This window comes from Chiloscyllium punctatum, chromosome 22, assembly GCF_047496795.1.
Source record: "Chiloscyllium punctatum isolate Juve2018m chromosome 22, sChiPun1.3, whole genome shotgun sequence".
Lineage (NCBI taxonomy): Eukaryota > Metazoa > Chordata > Chondrichthyes > Orectolobiformes > Hemiscylliidae > Chiloscyllium > Chiloscyllium punctatum.
The window spans coordinates 82406587-82425621 of record NC_092760.1 but is presented as its reverse complement, the minus strand read 5'-3'; the positions used below and the strand labels follow the sequence as shown (position 1 = coordinate 82425621).

The following is a 19035-nucleotide window of genomic DNA, read 5'->3' as shown; positions in this document are numbered from 1 at the left end:
GAAGGTGGACAGGTGGGACGGATCAAGAGGACAGTGCCGAGTTGGAAGGTTGGACCCTCCACACCTGTTACTTGCCCTTGCCGCTGCAAAAGGTGTAAAACCTGCGTCCACACCTCCCCTCTCACCTCCATCCAAGGCCCCACACCTCCCCTCTCACCTCCATCCAAGGCCACAAATGTTCCCTTCACATCTGGCAGAGAGGTTCCTGCACGTCCACCCACCTCATCTACTGCAGCCACTCCTCTCGATGTGGTCTCCTCAACATCGGACAGCCAGGATGCCAACTCGCAGAGTGTTTCAGGGAACATCTTTGGGTCACACCCACCATACAACCCACTGCCCTGTCGCCGACCATTTCAACACCCTCATCCACTTCCCCAAGTTCATGTAAGTCCTGGGCTTCGTCCAAGTGCAAGTCACCAGATAACTGGGGGAAGAATGCTTAATCTTTTGCCTTGAGACCCTTCAACCACATGACATCAACATCAACTTCACTAGTTTCCAAATCTCCCCTCCCTCCACCTCATTCCAGGTGCAACACTCCAACTCAGCACAGCCCTCTTGACCTAACCCACCTGTTCATCTTCCTTCCCAGCTATCCTATCTTAGATTTGAGGGGTATTTACTGGCAAGTAAAGTTGGATGAATGCAGAAACTTTCTCTCTACAATACAGATAGTATTCAGAGGATACAGAGAAGTGTTGTGTGCTGCTTGGTATTTCTCTGGTAGACAAACAGGAGACTAGAAGAACACAGCAAGCCAGGCAGCATCAGGAGCTAGAGAAATCGACATTTCGTGACGAGACCCTTCATCAGGATGGGGGGTGGGTTCAAGGGAGCTTAGAAATAAATAGAGGCAGGCGGGGCTAGGAAAAAGGTAGGTGGGATAGCAATAGACAGATGAGGGAAGGGTGTTATTGTGACAGGCAGTGGGAAAGGTGGAATGGATAGATGGGAGGGAAGATGGACAGTTAGGGTCAGGTCAAGGAGGTGGGGGAGAGAGTAAGGGCTGGACATGGGATGAGGTTAGCATGGGCCAATAGAGAAGCTATAGGTTCATCTAAGCAAAGGTGCAGACCTCAAGAGGTAGTAGTTATCTTCCTTGAATGGAAGATATAATGGATGATCTACCAGTTTATGAATATATGTGCTGTACAAAGATACATGTCAATAAACAATTGCTGACCACAGTCAATATCCACTGTGACTGCAAGATAAGGTTTGCAAGATGATACCAAACAAAAATGTGCAATTAAATATTTCAAAAGTTAATGACATCAGTTATGCACTGACAGTAAAAGATGTTTGCCCACATCCCCAAAAGCACACCTTAAAATAGAATGCTGAAATAGATTAGAAAAGAATAGAATCATGGAATAGAATTCCTCTCATGTTAAAACAGGCCATTTAACCCATCAAGTCCACAATGACCCTCTGAAGAGCACCCAAACACACTCCATCCCTGTAACCCTAAGCTACCTAGTCTGCACATCCCTGAACACTATGGGCAATTTAGCTTGGCCAATGCACCTAACCTGCAAAACTTTGGTCTGAACCGTGTGGGGCAAACAATGAATTCCTCCAGTAGTGTAAGACCCACAAAATAGAGAAACCCTAATGCAGTTCAGCCAATGGGTTATGTTTGCATCAAGGTGGTTAATGTAAATAGGACATTGCTATATTTGGATCATGAAAGATTGCCTGGACATGTTCTTTGCTTGATAACATTTTTATCAGTATCAATGTAGGAGTGACAATTTGACAGTTGAGTCTGACCAAATTCCTCTTCAAAGCATTTTCTTCAAGCTGCCTATCTGTTGCAGAGCATCTACAAAGAATGTTACTCTTGTTGGAGAAGTAACAGCTGGATGTGACATGCAAGTAAGGGAACATCACTGATATGCTGTCAACAGTAGCACTCCCTGCACAGAAAGGAAAGGGTGGGGTGATAGTATTTTTTCAGATCCAATAAAAAAAACTGCAGCTCCGAACTCAGCAGAGAAATTGAATCTAACAGGTAAACACCTTTCACAGATCAAGTCAACCAGCCAACAAGATGAAACTCTCCAAGTGTTACAAGAAATGAAGATGAAGATATGGCCTAAAAGCATTAAGAACATTCCTGTGTTTATTGGGCATATAAGAAATGTATTAATAGCCCAAGGCAGCATATTGTACAGAGGGAATGGATTCATTATCCCTCAGAAGTAGACAGGAGTGACACTAACATATAACCATAGAAGGCACCAGGGAGTTTAGGCTGCATAAGGCAAGAGAAACACTCTACTGACCAAACATGCACAACTAAATCAAGGAATACATCAGTCAGTGCAGGACTTGTAATGAAAACTAACCTAAGCAAGCTGGAGTTAAGCAGCCACTGATAACAAAAGAAATCCCATTCAGATCGTGGATGAAACAGGGAGCAGACCTCTTCACTCCTGCAGGAATTAATTATCTTGTCACTGTAGATTATTATTCTGGCCACTGGGCTGTCTCTAACATCCAGTGGTGACATTTTGGAATGTCTGAAAGCACATTCAGTCATTATGACATTCCAGATGTTATGATAAGCAACAATGGCCCTCCATCCAGAATTGAAGAATTCAGCTGTTTCCTAATGGATTGGCTAATTCAACACAGCATTGTTCCCACGTTATCCCCAGTCAAACAGAAAGGCTAATGTAGCAGTGAAAAGCACCAAAGGCATTACTAACGATCAAGCAATCCAACACAGATGTATAAAAGGAAACCCTGAGAGGAGAAACATGCCACCTGAAGGTGTGGAGAGTTGTCCAGTGAGACAAATGTCACACTGCTCCCAAACTACACTTCCAAAAGGGCGAAGACTACTGAAGTCAGCAGCATTAACATCTGTGAGTGGTAAAATCAAGATAAAGTGGCAGAAAGCTAAAAATTCATTTTGACAAGATTGGTAAACCACTACAACAATGAACAACAATACTCACATGTCCATTATAAAGCAGGCATCAATTAAAAACAGTGTATGATTCAAATGTGCGGAGACTTGAGTATAATGAACTGTTAATACAGTTGTGTGTATTGTATGTAACTTGGTTGCTCATAATGTAATTGACAATGCATGCATTTCTTTCTGTTTATTTGTATAAAAGGGAGGAGAATTGAGATAGAATTGCGACACTCTTGGGTTGCCATAGTCCTGAGGCTGTCACTCAGGTATCAATCTTATGAACAATTCTGTATTTATTATAATAAGATCAACCAAGGGGACCTCAGAGAATATTGATGCTGATTGGTGCTGTTAATCTGGTTCATTCATGGAGCCCTGGCTAATAAAAAAGAACAGGAGTGTCAGACAACCTGCTCACTCTGAGAGCTGGCTCTGAGGGGGCTGGATCAGTGTCAAGGACTCTCTATGTGTAAATAAAGGGGGACATGGTGGCAGGGTACTGGCTTCTGTGGAGTTATTTCACTGGCGACGAGAGTGGGATGCTGAGAAACCATTTGATATGTGGGGTCAGTGATGTAACAGTGCAAAAGTACCAATGAGCTGAAGCCGAACTGGACTTCAAACAGGCACTACAACTGGTTTCGTCATTGGAAAACACGACAAGTGGAGAATAAGTTGCAGAAAATAGACACCCTCACCAGCTGGTGGAACACCACTTGAGTGAATGCAATTTCATGGCCTCACTTAGGGCACCCATTTAGAAAATAATCTATGCCTCTAGTCTTCCTACCAAAGTGCATAACCTCACACCTTCCCACATTATATTCGATCTGACACTTCTTTGCTCACTCTCCTGGCCTGTCCAAGTCCTTCTGAAGCCTTCCTGTCTCCTCAGCATTACCTGTCCTTTCACCCATCTTTGCATCATCTGCAAATGTAGCAACAAGGCCCTCAGCTCCTTCATCCGGATCGTTAAAGTATAACATGAATATTTGTGGTCACAACACTGAACCATGAGCATCACTACTCGTCACCGGCTGCCATCCTGACAAAGACACTTTTAACTCTGTGCTTTCTGCCAGTCAGCCAATCCTCTATCCTTGCCAATATCTTGCCCCTAACACCGTGGGCTCTTATTTGGCAGTCTCATGTCTGGTCCTTTTCAAAGGCCTTTTGGATATCCAAATAGATCATGTCCATTGGTTCTTCTTGGTCTAACTTGCTTGTTACTCCTCAAAGAATGAAAAGGAGTGGACAATGTGAGAGAGAACATGATGAATTGATATGGAGGTTGAAATCACCAAAGTGGTGAATTCATTGAGTCACAGAGACAAAGGAAGGAAAGGAGGAAAGTATCTTGGTGAGAAAATGCTGATTGTTCCTCCAATGATTTTGAATGAGCTTGGTGAAACAACTGAAATGCTCAAAGGAAGACACGACACCAAAGGAGAAGAGGAGACTTTGAGACAAATGCCAACCTATCACCATAGTGAGGCAACAGATTATAGGTATAGTAATGTTGAGGGACTCCATTCAGAGGTCATTAGTAAGCACCCCTTGGCAGCTTTTCATTAAGACTCGAATTTGTATGTAATTCTGACATTCAATAGTATTACTGTTACTGAATTTCCACACTTCAACATCTTGGGGATTGCCATTGACCAGAAACTCAAAAGAACTCACCAAATTTGAGTTGATGAACAAAGAGACCATGGAGTGCAAGTTCATAGTTCCTTGAAAGTGGAGTCATAGGTGGATAGCATAGTGAAGAAGACATTCGGTATGCTTGTCTTTATTGGTCAGTGTGTTAAGTATAGAAGTTGGGAGGTCACGTTACAGCTGTACAGGACATTGGTTAGTCCAAATTTGGAATATTGCATGCAGTTCTGGTCTCCTTCCTATCAGAAGGATGTTGTGAAACTTGAAAAGATTTAGAAGGATGTTGTCAGGAATGGAGGGCCATGGGAGACTGATTAGCAAGGTTAGATCTCATGGAATACAAGGAGAACTAGCCATTTGGATACAGAACTGGCTCAAAGGTAGAAGACACAGGGTGGTGGTGGAGGGTTGTTTTTCAGACTGGAGGCTTGTGATCAGTGGATTGCTACAAGGGTTGGTGATGGGTCCACTACTTTTCATCAATTATATAAATGATTTGGATGTGAGCATAAGAGGTACAGTTAGTAAGTTTGCTGATGACATCAATATTGGAGGTGTCGTGGACAGCGAAGAAGGTCACCTTAGTTTACAACAGGATCTTGACCAGATGGGCCAATGGGCTGAGAAGTGGCAGATGGAGGTTAATTCAGATAAATGTGAGGTTCTGTATTTTGGAAAGGCTAATCTTATCAGGACTTATACACTTAATGGTAAGGTCCTGGGGAGTGTTGCTGAACAAAGAGACCTTGGAGTGCCGGTTCATAGCTCCTTGAAAGTGGAGTTGCAGGTAGATAGGATAGTGAAGAAGGCATTTGGTATGCTTTCCTTTATTGGTCAGAGTATTGAGTACAGGAGTTGGGAGGTCATGTTGCGGCTGTACAGGACATTGGTTAGGCCACTTTTGGAATATTGTGTGCAATTCTGGTCTCCTTCCTATTGGAAAGATGTTGTGAAACTTGAAAGGGTTCAGAAAAGATTTACAAGGATGTTGCCAGGGTTGGAGGATTTGAGCTATAGGGAGAGGCTGAACAGGCTGGGGCTGTTTCCCCTGGAGCATCGGAGGCTGAGGGGTGACCTGAAAGAGGTTTATAAAATCATGAGGGGCATGGATAGCATAAATAGACAAAGTCTTTTCCCTGGGGTGGGAGAGTTCAAAACTAGAGGCCATAGGTTTAGTGTGAGAGGGGAAAGATATAAGAGAGACCTAACCGGCAACAGTTTCACGCAGAGGGTGGTACGTATATGGAATGAGTTGCCAGAGGAAGTGGTGGAGGCTGGTACAACTTTAACATTTAAAAGGTATCAGGATGGGCATATGAATAGGAAGGGTTTGGAGGGATATGGGCCAGGTGCTGACAGTGGGACTAGATTAGGTTGGGATATCTGGTTGGCATGGATGAGTTGGACTGAAGATCTGTTTCTGTGTTGTACATCTGTATGACAGGCTGAATAAACTGGGGCTATTTGCCCTGGAGCATTGGAGGCTGAGCAGTGACCTTATACAGGTTTATAAAATCATGAGGGGTATGGATAGGATAAAATAGACAAGGTCTTTTGCCTAGGGTGGGGGTGTCCAAAATTAGAGGGCATAGGTTTAAGGTGAAGGGCCAATATTTAAAAGGGATCTAAGGGGCAATGATTTAATGCAATGGTGGTTGCGTGTATGGAATGAGTTGCCAGAGGAAGTGGCAAAGGTTGGTATAATTACAACATTTAAAAGGCATCTGAATTTGTATATGAATAGGAAGAGTTTAGAGGGATCTGGGCTAAATGCTGACAAATATGATGAAATTAGTTGGGGCTAACTGGTCAGCATGGATGAGTTGAACTGAAGGTTCTATTTCATGCTAAACAACTCTATGATTCTAAATAAACTTAGTGACCACACTAGCAGGTCAGAGGTGAGGAGTACTGCAGCGAGTATCTCACCTCCTGATTCCCCAAAATCTGTCCACCATCCAGAACAGACAAGTCAGGAGTGTGGTGGACTACACTCCACTTGCCTGGATGGGAGATGCTCCAACAACACTCAAGAAGCTTGACACCATCAAGGACAAATCCCCTGCTTGATTGGCACCACATCCACAAGTATCCACTCCCTTCAACAATGACGCTCAGTCACAGCAGTGTGTACTATCTACAAGGTGCACTGCAGAAATTCACCAAAGATCCTTAGACAGCACCTTCCAAACCTAACATCACTTCCATCTTGAAGGACAAAGGCAGCAGATACATCAGAATATCACCACCTCCATGACACTCACCATCTTGACTTGGAAATATGTCACAATTCCTTCACTGTCACGAGTTGAATTTCCAGTAATTCCCTTCCAAAGTACATTGTGGGTCAACCTACAGCAAATGGACTTCAGTGGTTCAAGAAGCCAGCTTACCACCAACTTCTCAAAGGCAACTAGCGACGGGCAATAAATGCTGGTCAAGTCAGCCACACCCAAGATCTACACAAGAATGAAAAAAAAAGAGTCTAGGAGATATAAAACAAAGTCAATAATGAGAAATAAAATTTATTGCCCCCGATTTCCTGTCATATGTCATGGACTGCCCCTGATTAACCAACCCCACTGCCTCACCTTCCACTCTCGTGACCTCACTTATCTGTTATTGTACCATATTCACTCAATTGCCACCTACCCATGTTGCATCTGTCATCCTATACCTTCACCAACCTGCCCCTCACTCATCTGCTACTCTACTCTCCCTGACCCATTTGTCACCCTAATTCACTTGCTCACTATCCTGTGACATTTCATAATACTGAGTCCCATGCCAATGCAAGCTGTTGTTGTATTGTTATGTTATGTCTTATAGTTATAAGACTTTAAGGCATGTCTGATAGATGTGCATTCTGATTCAACCCGAGAAAAAAATTGAAATTGCTAATAGTTGTTAATTGAGACCTGATAATCTTTGTAAGTTTCCTTACCTGGATGAAGCAAGTCACGTTCCCTAACAAACTCCTCTGAACATCAAGTAACACAACTGATCTCCTGATCACCTCCAACCCCTGACATTTCGCTCTCACACCCTCATCCACTATACGTTCTAGTAATTGTAAATGTTTGATTGGCTAAAATAAAGCGATTCTGTGACTGGGAGTAAATAGAAATGCACATAATCTATTGAATACACCTTTGTAAAAAGCAATGGTACATAAAACTTCATAGCTTTCACTATATATAGCCACATTTTCATTTTGTTTTTAGTTCCTTTCACATCACACCAATGTTTGTGTTCTTATGTTCACACTGTACTTGAGTTGAATCTTGTTATTCAGAGATTGGTTCTAACATTTCAGAAACAATGGTGCTGAATGATTCAAGATGACTCTTGTAATGTGATATGTTCAACGTGAGATACTCAGTAAGTAATTTCCTTTATAGCAGGATTCACTTAAACTAAACATACAAGGTAATAAATACATCAACTCCAAGGCTCATGCATAAAGCTTTTAGGTTTGTCCCTCTTGTCCTTAATTTCAGTCAATGGGAAATATGCAAAAATATTTTGCACATATGTTAAAACAAAAGATTAAACCTGAAAAAGCTGTCGTGTATAGGTCAGAACCAAGAATGGCTGGATAAATGTTGGTGATAAATGTTGTGATGAAAGGAATGTCATATATATATGTATACACACACACACAAATCTAGTTTGGCTTTCAAACTAGTGGCATATGGGTGTTGGTTAGTTCATTCATTATGTGTTAGAAAGCAAGTGACCTCAAATCCCCTGAAATGTTAATGGAACACTTTTGAGACCGTGGGGTTTACAATTAAGAGTGTAAACTTTGAAGGTATTAGTTTATTTTCGGTTTAAAATAATCAAGGATTGATTTTATATTCAAGAACTCAGAGATTTACAATTTTAAGATATAAAAGTAAGGAGGATACCTGACTAGAATCAAAACAATTCTAGTTTCTTTCCTAGAAAGGAATATAGGTTAGTTCAATGAGAACTCAATTAGTTCCATATAACGGTTAACCTTGTGAAAACTCTACACCATGATTGGTTGAATTGAAATCGGCAAATTATCAAAACTCTGAGAAAATCTACACTTTATGAACATTAATATAAGAAGACTTCAAAGTTCACAGGTTAGAACTGGGAAGAAGCGGATATGTTGAACCTAAAAATGTGATATTGAATGGCTTAGAACACTGAAAAAGAGTTGGCTTTGAAGAATAGATTAGGCTTTGTTTTACTTCATGTTTTAAAGTTTCTCAAAGTGTGTTCTCTATTTAGGTAGCTTCATTTGTTTTATTTTATATTTTTTCTTCTGTGTATTGAACATCTGTTTTGCTGTTAAAGAAAATTGGCAGTTTTGAGCAGTTTTGTTTCAGAGAATGATCATCACATTAAATTTTAAAAATCAATCAAGTCAGATTTCATTCCATGGTCTGACTTGTTGATTATTAACATCAGCTGGGATCACAACAGTGTGTATCAGATCACAAACATTGCTATGAGTGGTCACTTATTTATCTACATTCAGTAAATAAAAACAACCTCCACAAAATGAAAATAATGCCATTTGAATGTCATCCAGCAATTTATTAAATACTTTATATTGCAATGTTTATTGATGTAGTCTACACGATTCCTTCCAAAAAAAGGCATTTCGTAAAGTGTTGCCCAAAAGGGTTGTAAGTAAAGTTGGAACTCATTAAATTTAAAAGGGACAGTAGCTACCTGGATACAAAATTGGATGAGGGACAGGAAATAGAGAAGTGGCTGTAGTCCCATTGGAAAAGGTGAAATCCGAATCCAGCCATTAAATGACAGAACAGAGCCACACTTAATATTTTTAAACAGAACCAAACTTATTGCATATCAAATATAATTGAACAAGTCAGCACCATTACCTTAACATGACAGCTTATAATGACTTATGCCCGACACTCAGTGCTACTCCTTACTTCACCACTAAGAGTCTACTTCGCCTATAAGATCTTTAAGATTCATGCCCTTTTCCTGGAATGATGTCAAAAGGTATGTCACAATCTCAGGAAACAATTGTACTTATTCTTTGTATTTTAGCTATTTCCTGATGTACAAATTCTATTGGGATCCTGTCACTTGCTTTTGGTTAGCTGCTCCTCCACTTTTGTTTACAGACCTGTCCACTATGGACTCTCTAACTTCACAATCTATTTGTTGGCAGACACCCAGTTGCTTTAACGCTGCTGACTGCTTCCTTCCACAAAACGCAGAGAGGACTAATATCAATTTTTTCCACACAACCCAGGGGCAGCACGGTGGCTGTGATTAGCACAGCTGCCTCACTGCGCCAGGGACCCCATTCAATTCCATCCTCGGGCAATTGTCTGTGGAGTTTGTACATTCTCTCTGTGTCTGAAGAGGATACTCTTGTCAGCAAATATGCACAAGTAAACAGAAAAGCCTTCTAATTAAGACTGCACTCTGAACCATTATTTCTTTGGAAGTGCGGTATGCTTTGGGATAATTTAATCAGAAATACAAAGAAATGAATTTAACTTCAATTTAACCCTTTGACTTGGCAACTTGTGAAGAACTTGTATTGTTAGTGGAGCTTAGGCAGACTCCCTGGTGGATGTTTAAGCAAAATCTATATTTCTGACCGTGAATCGGGAAGTGGTGTGATACTTTTGCTCTCTTATTTCTTGCTGATTCCCATACAATTAAAACTAAAATGTTAAGTACTGTTGGCATGCAGTGGAGACGCATGCAATCATAATGTGGGGAAAACCATTCATTGGTGAAATCAGTCTATCAGCTAATATTGCAGCAGTGATAGACAGACTGTAAAGAAGTCTCCTGGAGAAACAGGAAGACTCTTCATCATGTCAACAACTTTCCTGCGCAGCTTCATTGGCAATATTAGAATTACTGACAAAGCAAAGACTAGTTTTTGAATTTTAATTTCATGTCTAAATACTTTGAATTACATTTATTTCACTTTATTCACGTGCGCATCACCGTTATTTATTGAGACTGAAAGTAAAAGTATTGGGATGCTTCAAAGTTTTGTTTTTATTTATTCACGAGATGAATTTATTGCCCATCCCTAATTGCCCAGAGGGCAGTTAAGAGTCAACCCCATTGCTGTGGGTCTGGAGTCACATGCAGGCCAGACCAAGTAAGGATGGCAGCTTCCTTCCTTGAAGGACATTCGTGATCCTTGATAGTTATAGTAGAGTTATGGTAATTTCTTTATTGTGAAAGAAACAATGCGTTTTTTTTTAATATTCACTTTTTATTGAACATTCATTTAGTGTCCAGTATTGAACTTGCTACTCTGTTGAACATGACTGGATTTGCAAGCTCAGCCAACACTCTCTTCAATGCATTTTAAAGGGCATTGTCCGAGACTACTCTCAGCGAACAGAATTGAAACCCAAATAGCTTAATACAAAAGCCTGAAGGATACTTCCAGTCAGTACCCTGAAACGGAACCACATGTGGACATTGGTGATACTTCCTATTAGAACGTAGGAAATCAGAACCTCAGTAGACCATTCAGCCCCTCGAGCCTGCTCCACCATTTGAAACAATTGTGGCTGACCTCATCACAACCTCAACACCACTTTTCTGCCCACATTTCACGACTCTTCAACCCATTATTAATTAAAGATCTGTCTATCTTCTCCTTTAGTTGACTCAATGGCCCAGCATCTACTGTACTCTGGGGTAGTGAAATTATTGGATTGATGACCCTTTGAGAGAAGCAATTTCTCCTCTTCTGTGTTTTAAACTGCTACCCCTTATCCTAAAACTATGTCCTCTCATTTTAGATTGCCCCACAAGAAGAAATATCCTTTCCATTAAAAAAAAGAAAGAACTGCAAATGCAAGAAATCTGAAACAAAAACAGAAGTTACTGGAAGATCTCAGCAGGTCTGGCAGCATTTGGCAGAGCCCATTCTGAAGAAGGATTACTAGATTTAAAATGTGAACTCTGCTTTCTCTCCACAGATACTGCCAGATCTGCTTAGATTTTCCAACAATGTTTGGATGGGTTTCAACATCCTTTCCCAGTTTTACTTTGTGAATCCCCCTTAACACCTTATATACTTCAATTAGGTTTCTCATTCTACTAATCTTGAGAGAGTTTAGGTCTAAATTGCTCAATCTCTCTGCACAAGACAAGCTCCATATCTCTGGAATTAATCCATTGAACCACCTCTGAACTGCCTCCAATCAACTACATTGGTCATTAAGGGGCCAAAACTGTGCATAATACTCAAGATGCAATCTCTTTAAGACTTTGCATCATTGCAGTAACACTTCCCTCCTTCTATATTCTATTCCTTTAGCAATAAATGCCAAACATTCCATTTGCCTTCCTTATTACCTGCTAAACCCAATGTACTAGGTTTCGGGGATTCATACATTCAATCTCTCTGCACCAAAGCACTCTAAGATTTCTTCCATTTTGATCATGTTGCCTTTCCATTCCTCTAACCAAAATAGTTAACCATACACTTATTTGCATTAAACTTCATCTGCCACATGTTGGCCCATTTACCTAACCTATTCATTTGTAAATTGTATACTTTCCCACCTATTTTCATATCATTTGCAAATTTAGTTATCATACCTTCTATTCCTGTAATCGGTCTTTGATATAGATTGAGCCTTTCATTTGCTTGCCTTGACTGACTTTTTCACCAGCCCCTATCACATCCAGTATAACAAACTTCTCCCACTACAATTTGCTAGGCCCTCTAAACCTCTTGGGACTCGTATTCGCTTCTCTGATCCCACTCCAGCTAAAACCCATCCCATCAGAGATCCATCCTGACTGTTACAAACCTCCATGCAAGTTGATATTCTCCTTGGAGTGATTGCATTCATTTGTTGAGCAAGCAAGTGTCTTAATCCTTAATACATGCAAACCTAATTTAGATTATCATTTGTAGTTTGCTTAAAGCAAAATCAACAGTTTTAAAGTCTACAGCTGCAAGTTTTGAATAGCTTTTAATTCAAGGGGTGCATTGTAAAAGCAGTTTAATTAAGAAACAACTGAAACTGGATCCTTATAAACTGAGTGAGCTGCACCCTTTTTGTTGGGAGCATATATAAATCGCCAATCAAGTGCAACTTACAAAACAATGCAGGAGTTAAGTGTCTCATGGAGTTCAGAGGAGGAAGAGAGAGATGGTTGGTTGATGTTTGGTTGAACAAAACAGATAGATAGTGGGTATTCTAGTCTTTAAAGTAAAAGTAAGGTATTCAATTTGTTTTCAGATGCCTAGCATTTTATTCTTTTTTAAAACCCAGCATAGTAGGTATAATAATGAAAAGAGTGCAATAAAAATTAGAAATAATAGAACCAAATGTAAAAAGCAGAGTTATTTGAATGATTCTAATTAATAACTTAACTAAATATGATAAAGCTGTCATGATAGATTATGTGTTACAGCTGCAGCAAATGAGAACTGCTGGACACCAAGCTGAATCACAGTAAACACATCTATACCTTGTGTTTGCAGATCAATCAACTTCCAATCTGAGTTTGGGATGGAATCTGAGCTGGAGCCATTGTGCCACATTGCATTTTAAGAGCACATTTTTGGCATAACATGATTAGATTAGATTCTCTACAGTGTGGAAACAGGCCCTTTGGCCCAACAAGTCCACACCGCCCTCCAAAGAGAAACCCACCCAAACCCATTCCCCTACCCTATATTCACCCCTGACACTGAGGGCAATTTACCATGGCCAATTCAACTGACCTGCACATCTTTGGATTGTGGGAGGAAACCGAGCACCTGGAGGAAACCCACATAGACACAGGGAGAATGTGCAAACTCCACACAGACAGGTGGGAAGTAAAAAAAAATAATAATGTACATTGCATCTGGATTGCTATCAATCTCAGATTTCTTACGGTCTTCTGTAACCAAACATTTCATTCCTGCATCTGTCTCAAGGTTTGCCAACTTCAGCCAATCCACTTCTTGTCTCTTCATTTGATGATTGACTGAGACTTTTTTCAAAATGAAAATAGACTGTATTTCTTTCTGAAACTATATGAACAAGTTTACAAATTATATGGTTAGTCTTTTTCACTATCTTAACAAAGTATGGCAGGTAGAAGCAACACTTATGTTGAAAATCATCAAGTGCTTCCTTTTTAATTGTTGAGGTGATTATTTTCCATTATTAGTTGCATCCTTTAAATGTACAATTTATCAAAGTACTTACTAAAACAGAGAATTTAAAGCAGTATTTGGTTTCAAAGTTCATCAAAGAGTGTTGTACCAAAGTTTCACAGCTTACCCATCTTCAAGTAACTTTCTCTTTGTGGAACCCAGTGTGAATCAAACAATGTCTTTACTACCTTTTTCAGTAAAACGAAAAACAATTTTGGCCACAATATGATGTGGAGTAATGCACAATGTGACAATCCGAAACTGTAAACCGATTTCCAAGTGCGATGAAACAAGAAATATATCCACTATTGGATACAGTCTTACATTGATAATGAAATGGAAATTGATTTTTCCAGCCCTAAAAAGTAACAATTTGAACAGTTAAATCTCAATCCTGCGTATGGCAAATTTTTGTTTGCGCTTTTGAAATGGCAATTTTATATGCTTTAGCATGTTTTTCATACGCTTTCTTTCTGACTCCTATTTTCTCAATATTGACCAATTTTCCCTCTCTTTATTTCTACATCTGACCTTGATTTGACATCAATTCACCCTCTCTTCTCTGTGAGTAACAATGTCATTGGATTAGTATTCCTGAGGTGAGGCCTAATATTTTGGGGACAGTGGTTTAAGTTGTGCTACAGCAGCAGATGGCATTTAAATTCAGCAAATAATTGTGGAATATAAAAGTTGGTCTCCTGCAGGGGAGGGGATGGCCTAGTAGTATTATTGCTGGACTGCTGATCCAGATGATGTTTCAGGGACCTGGATTCAAATCCCGCCATGGCAGGTGGTGGAGCTTGAATTCAATAAATACTTAGAATTAAGAATCTAATGATGTCTATGTGTCAATTGTTGGAAACCCCATCTGGTTCTCTCATGTTCTTTCTGGAAGGAAACTGCCATCCTTGCTTTGGCCTACATGTAACTCAAGACCTACAGCAATGTGGTGGACTTTGAACTGCCCAAATGGGCAATTATGGATGGGCAATAAATGCTGCCTAGCCAGGAATGCCCTTATTCTGTGAATGAATAGGGGGAAAAAAAGGTAATGTTGATCCTGTCAATCAGCATTAATTGTAATAAATATCAGTCTGGTTCACTGGTATTCTTTATGGGAGGTAATATGTTGTCCTGACCTGGTATAGCCGACATGTTATTCCTGACCAACGGCAATGGGATTGACTCTTAACTGCCTTCTGAAATGGTGTAGCTAACCACTCAGTTCAGGGGCAGTTAGGAATAGGTTAGGAATGTTGGCCTGGCCAAGAGTCCAGACATTCCAAGAATTTTTATAAAAATTGGAAAATGTTAAAGTTTGTACCAAAGGATGCCCCACTCCCAGAGTATTTGGTCCAGTGGAAACACTGTAACAAAAGTCAAAAGAACTGTGGACGCTGTAAATCAGAAACAAAAATAGAAATTGCTGGAAAAGCTCAGCAGGTCTGGCAGCATCTCTGGAAAGAAATTAGAGTTCACTCGCAGCTTGAGTGACCCTTCCTCAGAAACATTGTAATTTTTGTTTTTCTTGCATTGTTTTGCAAAATTCCAATCCACAGTGCATTGTGCAACTTTGGACAAAGGCATTATCTAGTAAATGTCTTGGTCCATCTATTTAATATGTTGAGAGAAGCTGAGGAAAGCTAGTTAAAAGCAAATTACTGCGGATGCTGGAATCTGAAACCTGAAACCTAAAAGAGAAAATGCTGGAAAATCTCATCAGGTCTGGCAGCATCTGTAAGGAGAGAAAAGAGCTGACATTTGAGTCTAACTGACCCTTTCACAAAGAGTCTTTTCTCTGCTTACAGATGCTGCCAGACCTGCTGAGATTTTCCAGCATTTTCTCTTTTGGGCTGAGGAGAACTATCTCAAATAGTGAGACCAATACATATTAGAGGTTTGTGAATATAAATGTGTTACCATTCCGATCTGTCATCATCTTTAAAGCCAGTATTATTTATTTTCTAATCAACTTTATAATTCTGTGTTTAAGGACTTACCAACTCAGGAAAAGTCATGTGTCAATTTCAATTGAATAGGCTAATCTATTTGGAAAACATCATGTATTTTCATAAAGTCAGTCTCCTGATTTTTTTTTCTTTGGAGCTTTCTTTTCTCTATACATCATTCCAATACTGAAGAATAGGGAAGATTAAGTGTGGAGAGAGCGGGAAATTGAAGAGCAGATGCACAGTTCCACTAACTGCTGTCCAAACCGACAGACTCCTGTGGGGGTATTGACGCAAAATGAGCCCCTCACTCCCTCAGAAGAACCACCTCCCACCCTGTCCCGGACCTATTGCAATGTTCTTGATACATGAACACACCTTGCACCCCCGCCACGGTCCATGTTGCTTCACATGGTTGACTGGACCCGAAACCTTAACTCTGCTTTCGCCCCACGAATGTTTCTCCAGCAATTTCTGTTTCATTTTTTCTCTCTCTGAGCAGTAAGGGAGGTTGTTTCCAATTTAAATTCGCGTGGCCATTGCTATATTTTAACAACCTGTTGCCATTTCTTGAAGTAACGTTATCAGGTTGACAAAAATCTAAATTGGAAGGTGGGGGCGGCCCCAAACTCTAAACTTGTTATTGTTTGGTTTTGTATTGAGAACTCCAATTAATCGCACGCACATACACACTTGCATGTGTATACATACACACACACACACACACACATATATATATATATATCTAACGTGGTTATGCAAGTGTCGTTACTAATTTTAAAGTTACACTGTGGACATTTTCAATAAGCTGCAATTTCTGTTGCGACCACTAAGTGAGGCTGTAATGCTGCCGTGTTTGGGGTGAATCACCAAAAAAACACTTTGCTTTGCCCTTCAGAATATACAGCACCATTGGAGTTGAAAGCAGCAACATGTAGGACTAACTAACGTGTGAAATTGTAATGATAAATATAAGTATTCTGGCTTCAAACAGGTAAATCAAAAAAAGAAAATACTGTTGTTGAAATTGGTTTCAGGAAGCCTCACTATCAGCAATTGCATGCAGTTTCTCCTCGATTTGAGGTAAATTATCAATAACCTGTCATTGTTTCAATGACACGTTAGGCTTGAATTGCACGGATCATTGCCCCTCTGGCTTGGTTTTATTTGTATATGTCTGTTTTGACGGCTGTTCGCACAGAAATACAACTCTCTGCTTTTCCTCGTAGAAAGCTTGCTTTGAGAGATTTCACTCGGGGGACAGGTCACTTGTTAACGTGGCCGGAGTGGAATAACAGTGACGACTCGTTCCCCCCACCACCCCAATCACTGTCATCTTCACTGTGGTACCGTATCTTGTCACTGGCAAAGCAGACGAGAGAGTGGCTCGACGGAATCTCTAAGCGCCATGGGTACCAGATGGAAGCTAAATTTTCACTGTATTTGTCGAGGTTAAATCTGTAAGTATTATTGGCCTTTGCTTCTCGTCCGTCATTTCATGTTCAAATCTACCTGCAGTAGGGCTGTTAGGGGATATGAGACGTGTTCGCGTTAGAACGGTTCGTCTGTGTTGACTGAAGCTGAAGAGAATATAAGTGAGGTTATGAGGCAGTCTGCAGTTTTTGCTTCACTCGCTGTGCAATGTACAGACGAATCAATCTCGTGTGTCTGTGTGTGCATACTGTATTTCTCAGGCACACAGAATTGGAGCTGCTCAGTTCGAAATGAAGCAATCAAAATTGCTTCGAATGAAAATACATTATTAATCCCGTTGCCTCTATGGTTGTTTGAGTGTGTGCGTGTTTGCAGCTCTACCTTGGCAGCGATTTAACAGAGTAAATAAGCATCCCCCTCTCTTCCCACTTCCTGGCGTTTAGTTGCTGTAGGGTTCAGGAGCCTTGTTTAGCCAGGGATGTTAAGACGCGGTTCACGCATCAAGAACATTGCAATAATCGAGGGGGACGGGGTGCTGAGGGGGGGGGGGGGGGGGGGTGAGGCTCGTTTTGTCTCAGGACCCTGGAGGAGTCGGTCATTTTGGACAGCGGTTAGTGGAACTGTGCACCTGCTCACAATCCCCCCCCCCCCCCCCAAGCCCCACAAATTTAATAAAGGAAAGCAGGACATCAGATGTGCAAAAAATACACGATGTTTGTTTTGTTTTGGTTCAACACGCCCCTCTTCCCTCCCTCCCCCGCCCCCCACCTCGGTTAAACTCAAAACAGAGATGTTTTGTCTCTCCCGTGCCAGGAAGAAATCGGCTGATATTATTCATTTATGCACCACGTGAATTCAGCCTAGAAATTATTTGACAGGAGAGAAACGCTGTGGAGCTTGGAAATCAGATTTCCAAGTTTTTGTTTTGTTTGGGTGGCGGGCTTGAGGTGTCTATTAATAACACGCACTGTGCCTAACCTGACGGTTCCAGCAGCAACTTCTTCCGCTTGTTTTTTTTTGTTGTTGTCTCTTGCAGAGCCTGTGAATGGGGCAAGTCACAAAGTGAACTCGTCTTTGTTGGTGCTCCCCAGCACAACCCCTCACCTGCCCCACTCGACCTTTCAGTCACCCCTCAAAGTTCAATAAGTTGTTGGAACACATACACAGAACTGGAACACTCACTCACAAGAAAGGGGAGAGAGTTTTACTTGAAACAAGAAGACACGGTTTTGTAAAGAAAGGGGAGAGAAGCAGTTTTGTATGAACACAACAAGACAGTTGTGTGAAGAAACAGGAGAGAAACAGTTCCGATTGAACACACATGCAAGAAGAGTTTTGTGAAGAAAGAGAAATAGTTTTGTTTGAGCACACAAGACATTTTTTGTGAGGAAAGAGAGATACAGTTCTGTTTCAACTCACAGGGCAGCGAGTTCTCTATCGTTGCTGGTGGTTTCTTGAGGCTGGCTTCATTGAGAAAGGGACATGGAGGTGGCGATGGTGAGCGTGGAAGGTGGCGGGTGCAACACTCACCCGCCTTACGGTTATGCCCAGCGGCTCGCCAATTCCCGAGCGGCTGCCGCTGCCGCTGCCGCCGCCGCCAACAGCGGTCACCAGGCGGCGGCGGGAGTAGGCGGCCGGGATCCCGCCCCATGCAACCACAACAACGGGGGCAGGAGGTGGCGGAGAGGGGGCCGGCAGAGGCGGAGGAAGAGAGGGGAGACCAGGAGGAGGCGGGGGGACCGGCCGGGAGACATCGGTTCGCGCCTCCGGTTGGATGAGGAGGAGGAAGAGGAGGAGGAAGGGCGGAGGGAAGAGGAGGAGGAGGAGGGAGAGGAGGAGGGAGAGGAGGTGGTGGACGAGGAGGAGGAGGGGGAGGGGGAGGAGGGCGGTGGTGGGGGTGGTCT

The 19035-nt window shown here is 41.4% G+C and overlaps 1 protein-coding gene and 1 long non-coding RNA gene across 3 annotated transcripts in view; one reads left to right on the top strand and one right to left on the bottom strand.

The window, feature by feature from the left end:
* LOC140493816 (uncharacterized) overlaps window positions 1-18944 on the bottom strand; it is a 91397-nt gene extending 72453 nt beyond the window's left edge. Inside the window, exons 1-2 of one of the 2 annotated variants that reach the window (XM_072592726.1) lie at window positions 18551-18944; window positions 18110-18170 (exon numbers count right to left, since the gene is read on the bottom strand). In XM_072592726.1, the coding sequence (XP_072448827.1) occupies window positions 18110-18170; window positions 18551-18782 (293 nt within the window). In that variant the 5' untranslated portion in view covers window positions 18783-18944. Of the gene's footprint in view, window positions 1-18099; window positions 18171-18550 lie in introns of both variants that reach the window. The other variant, XM_072592725.1, reaches the window with a different exon arrangement.
* LOC140493817 (uncharacterized) lies at window positions 16615-18261 on the top strand. Its single transcript, XR_011963774.1, has 3 exons — window positions 16615-16691; window positions 16927-17157; window positions 18168-18261. It is a non-coding gene; the product is annotated as an uncharacterized lncRNA (long non-coding RNA).
* Window positions 18945-19035: the final 91 nt, after the last annotated feature.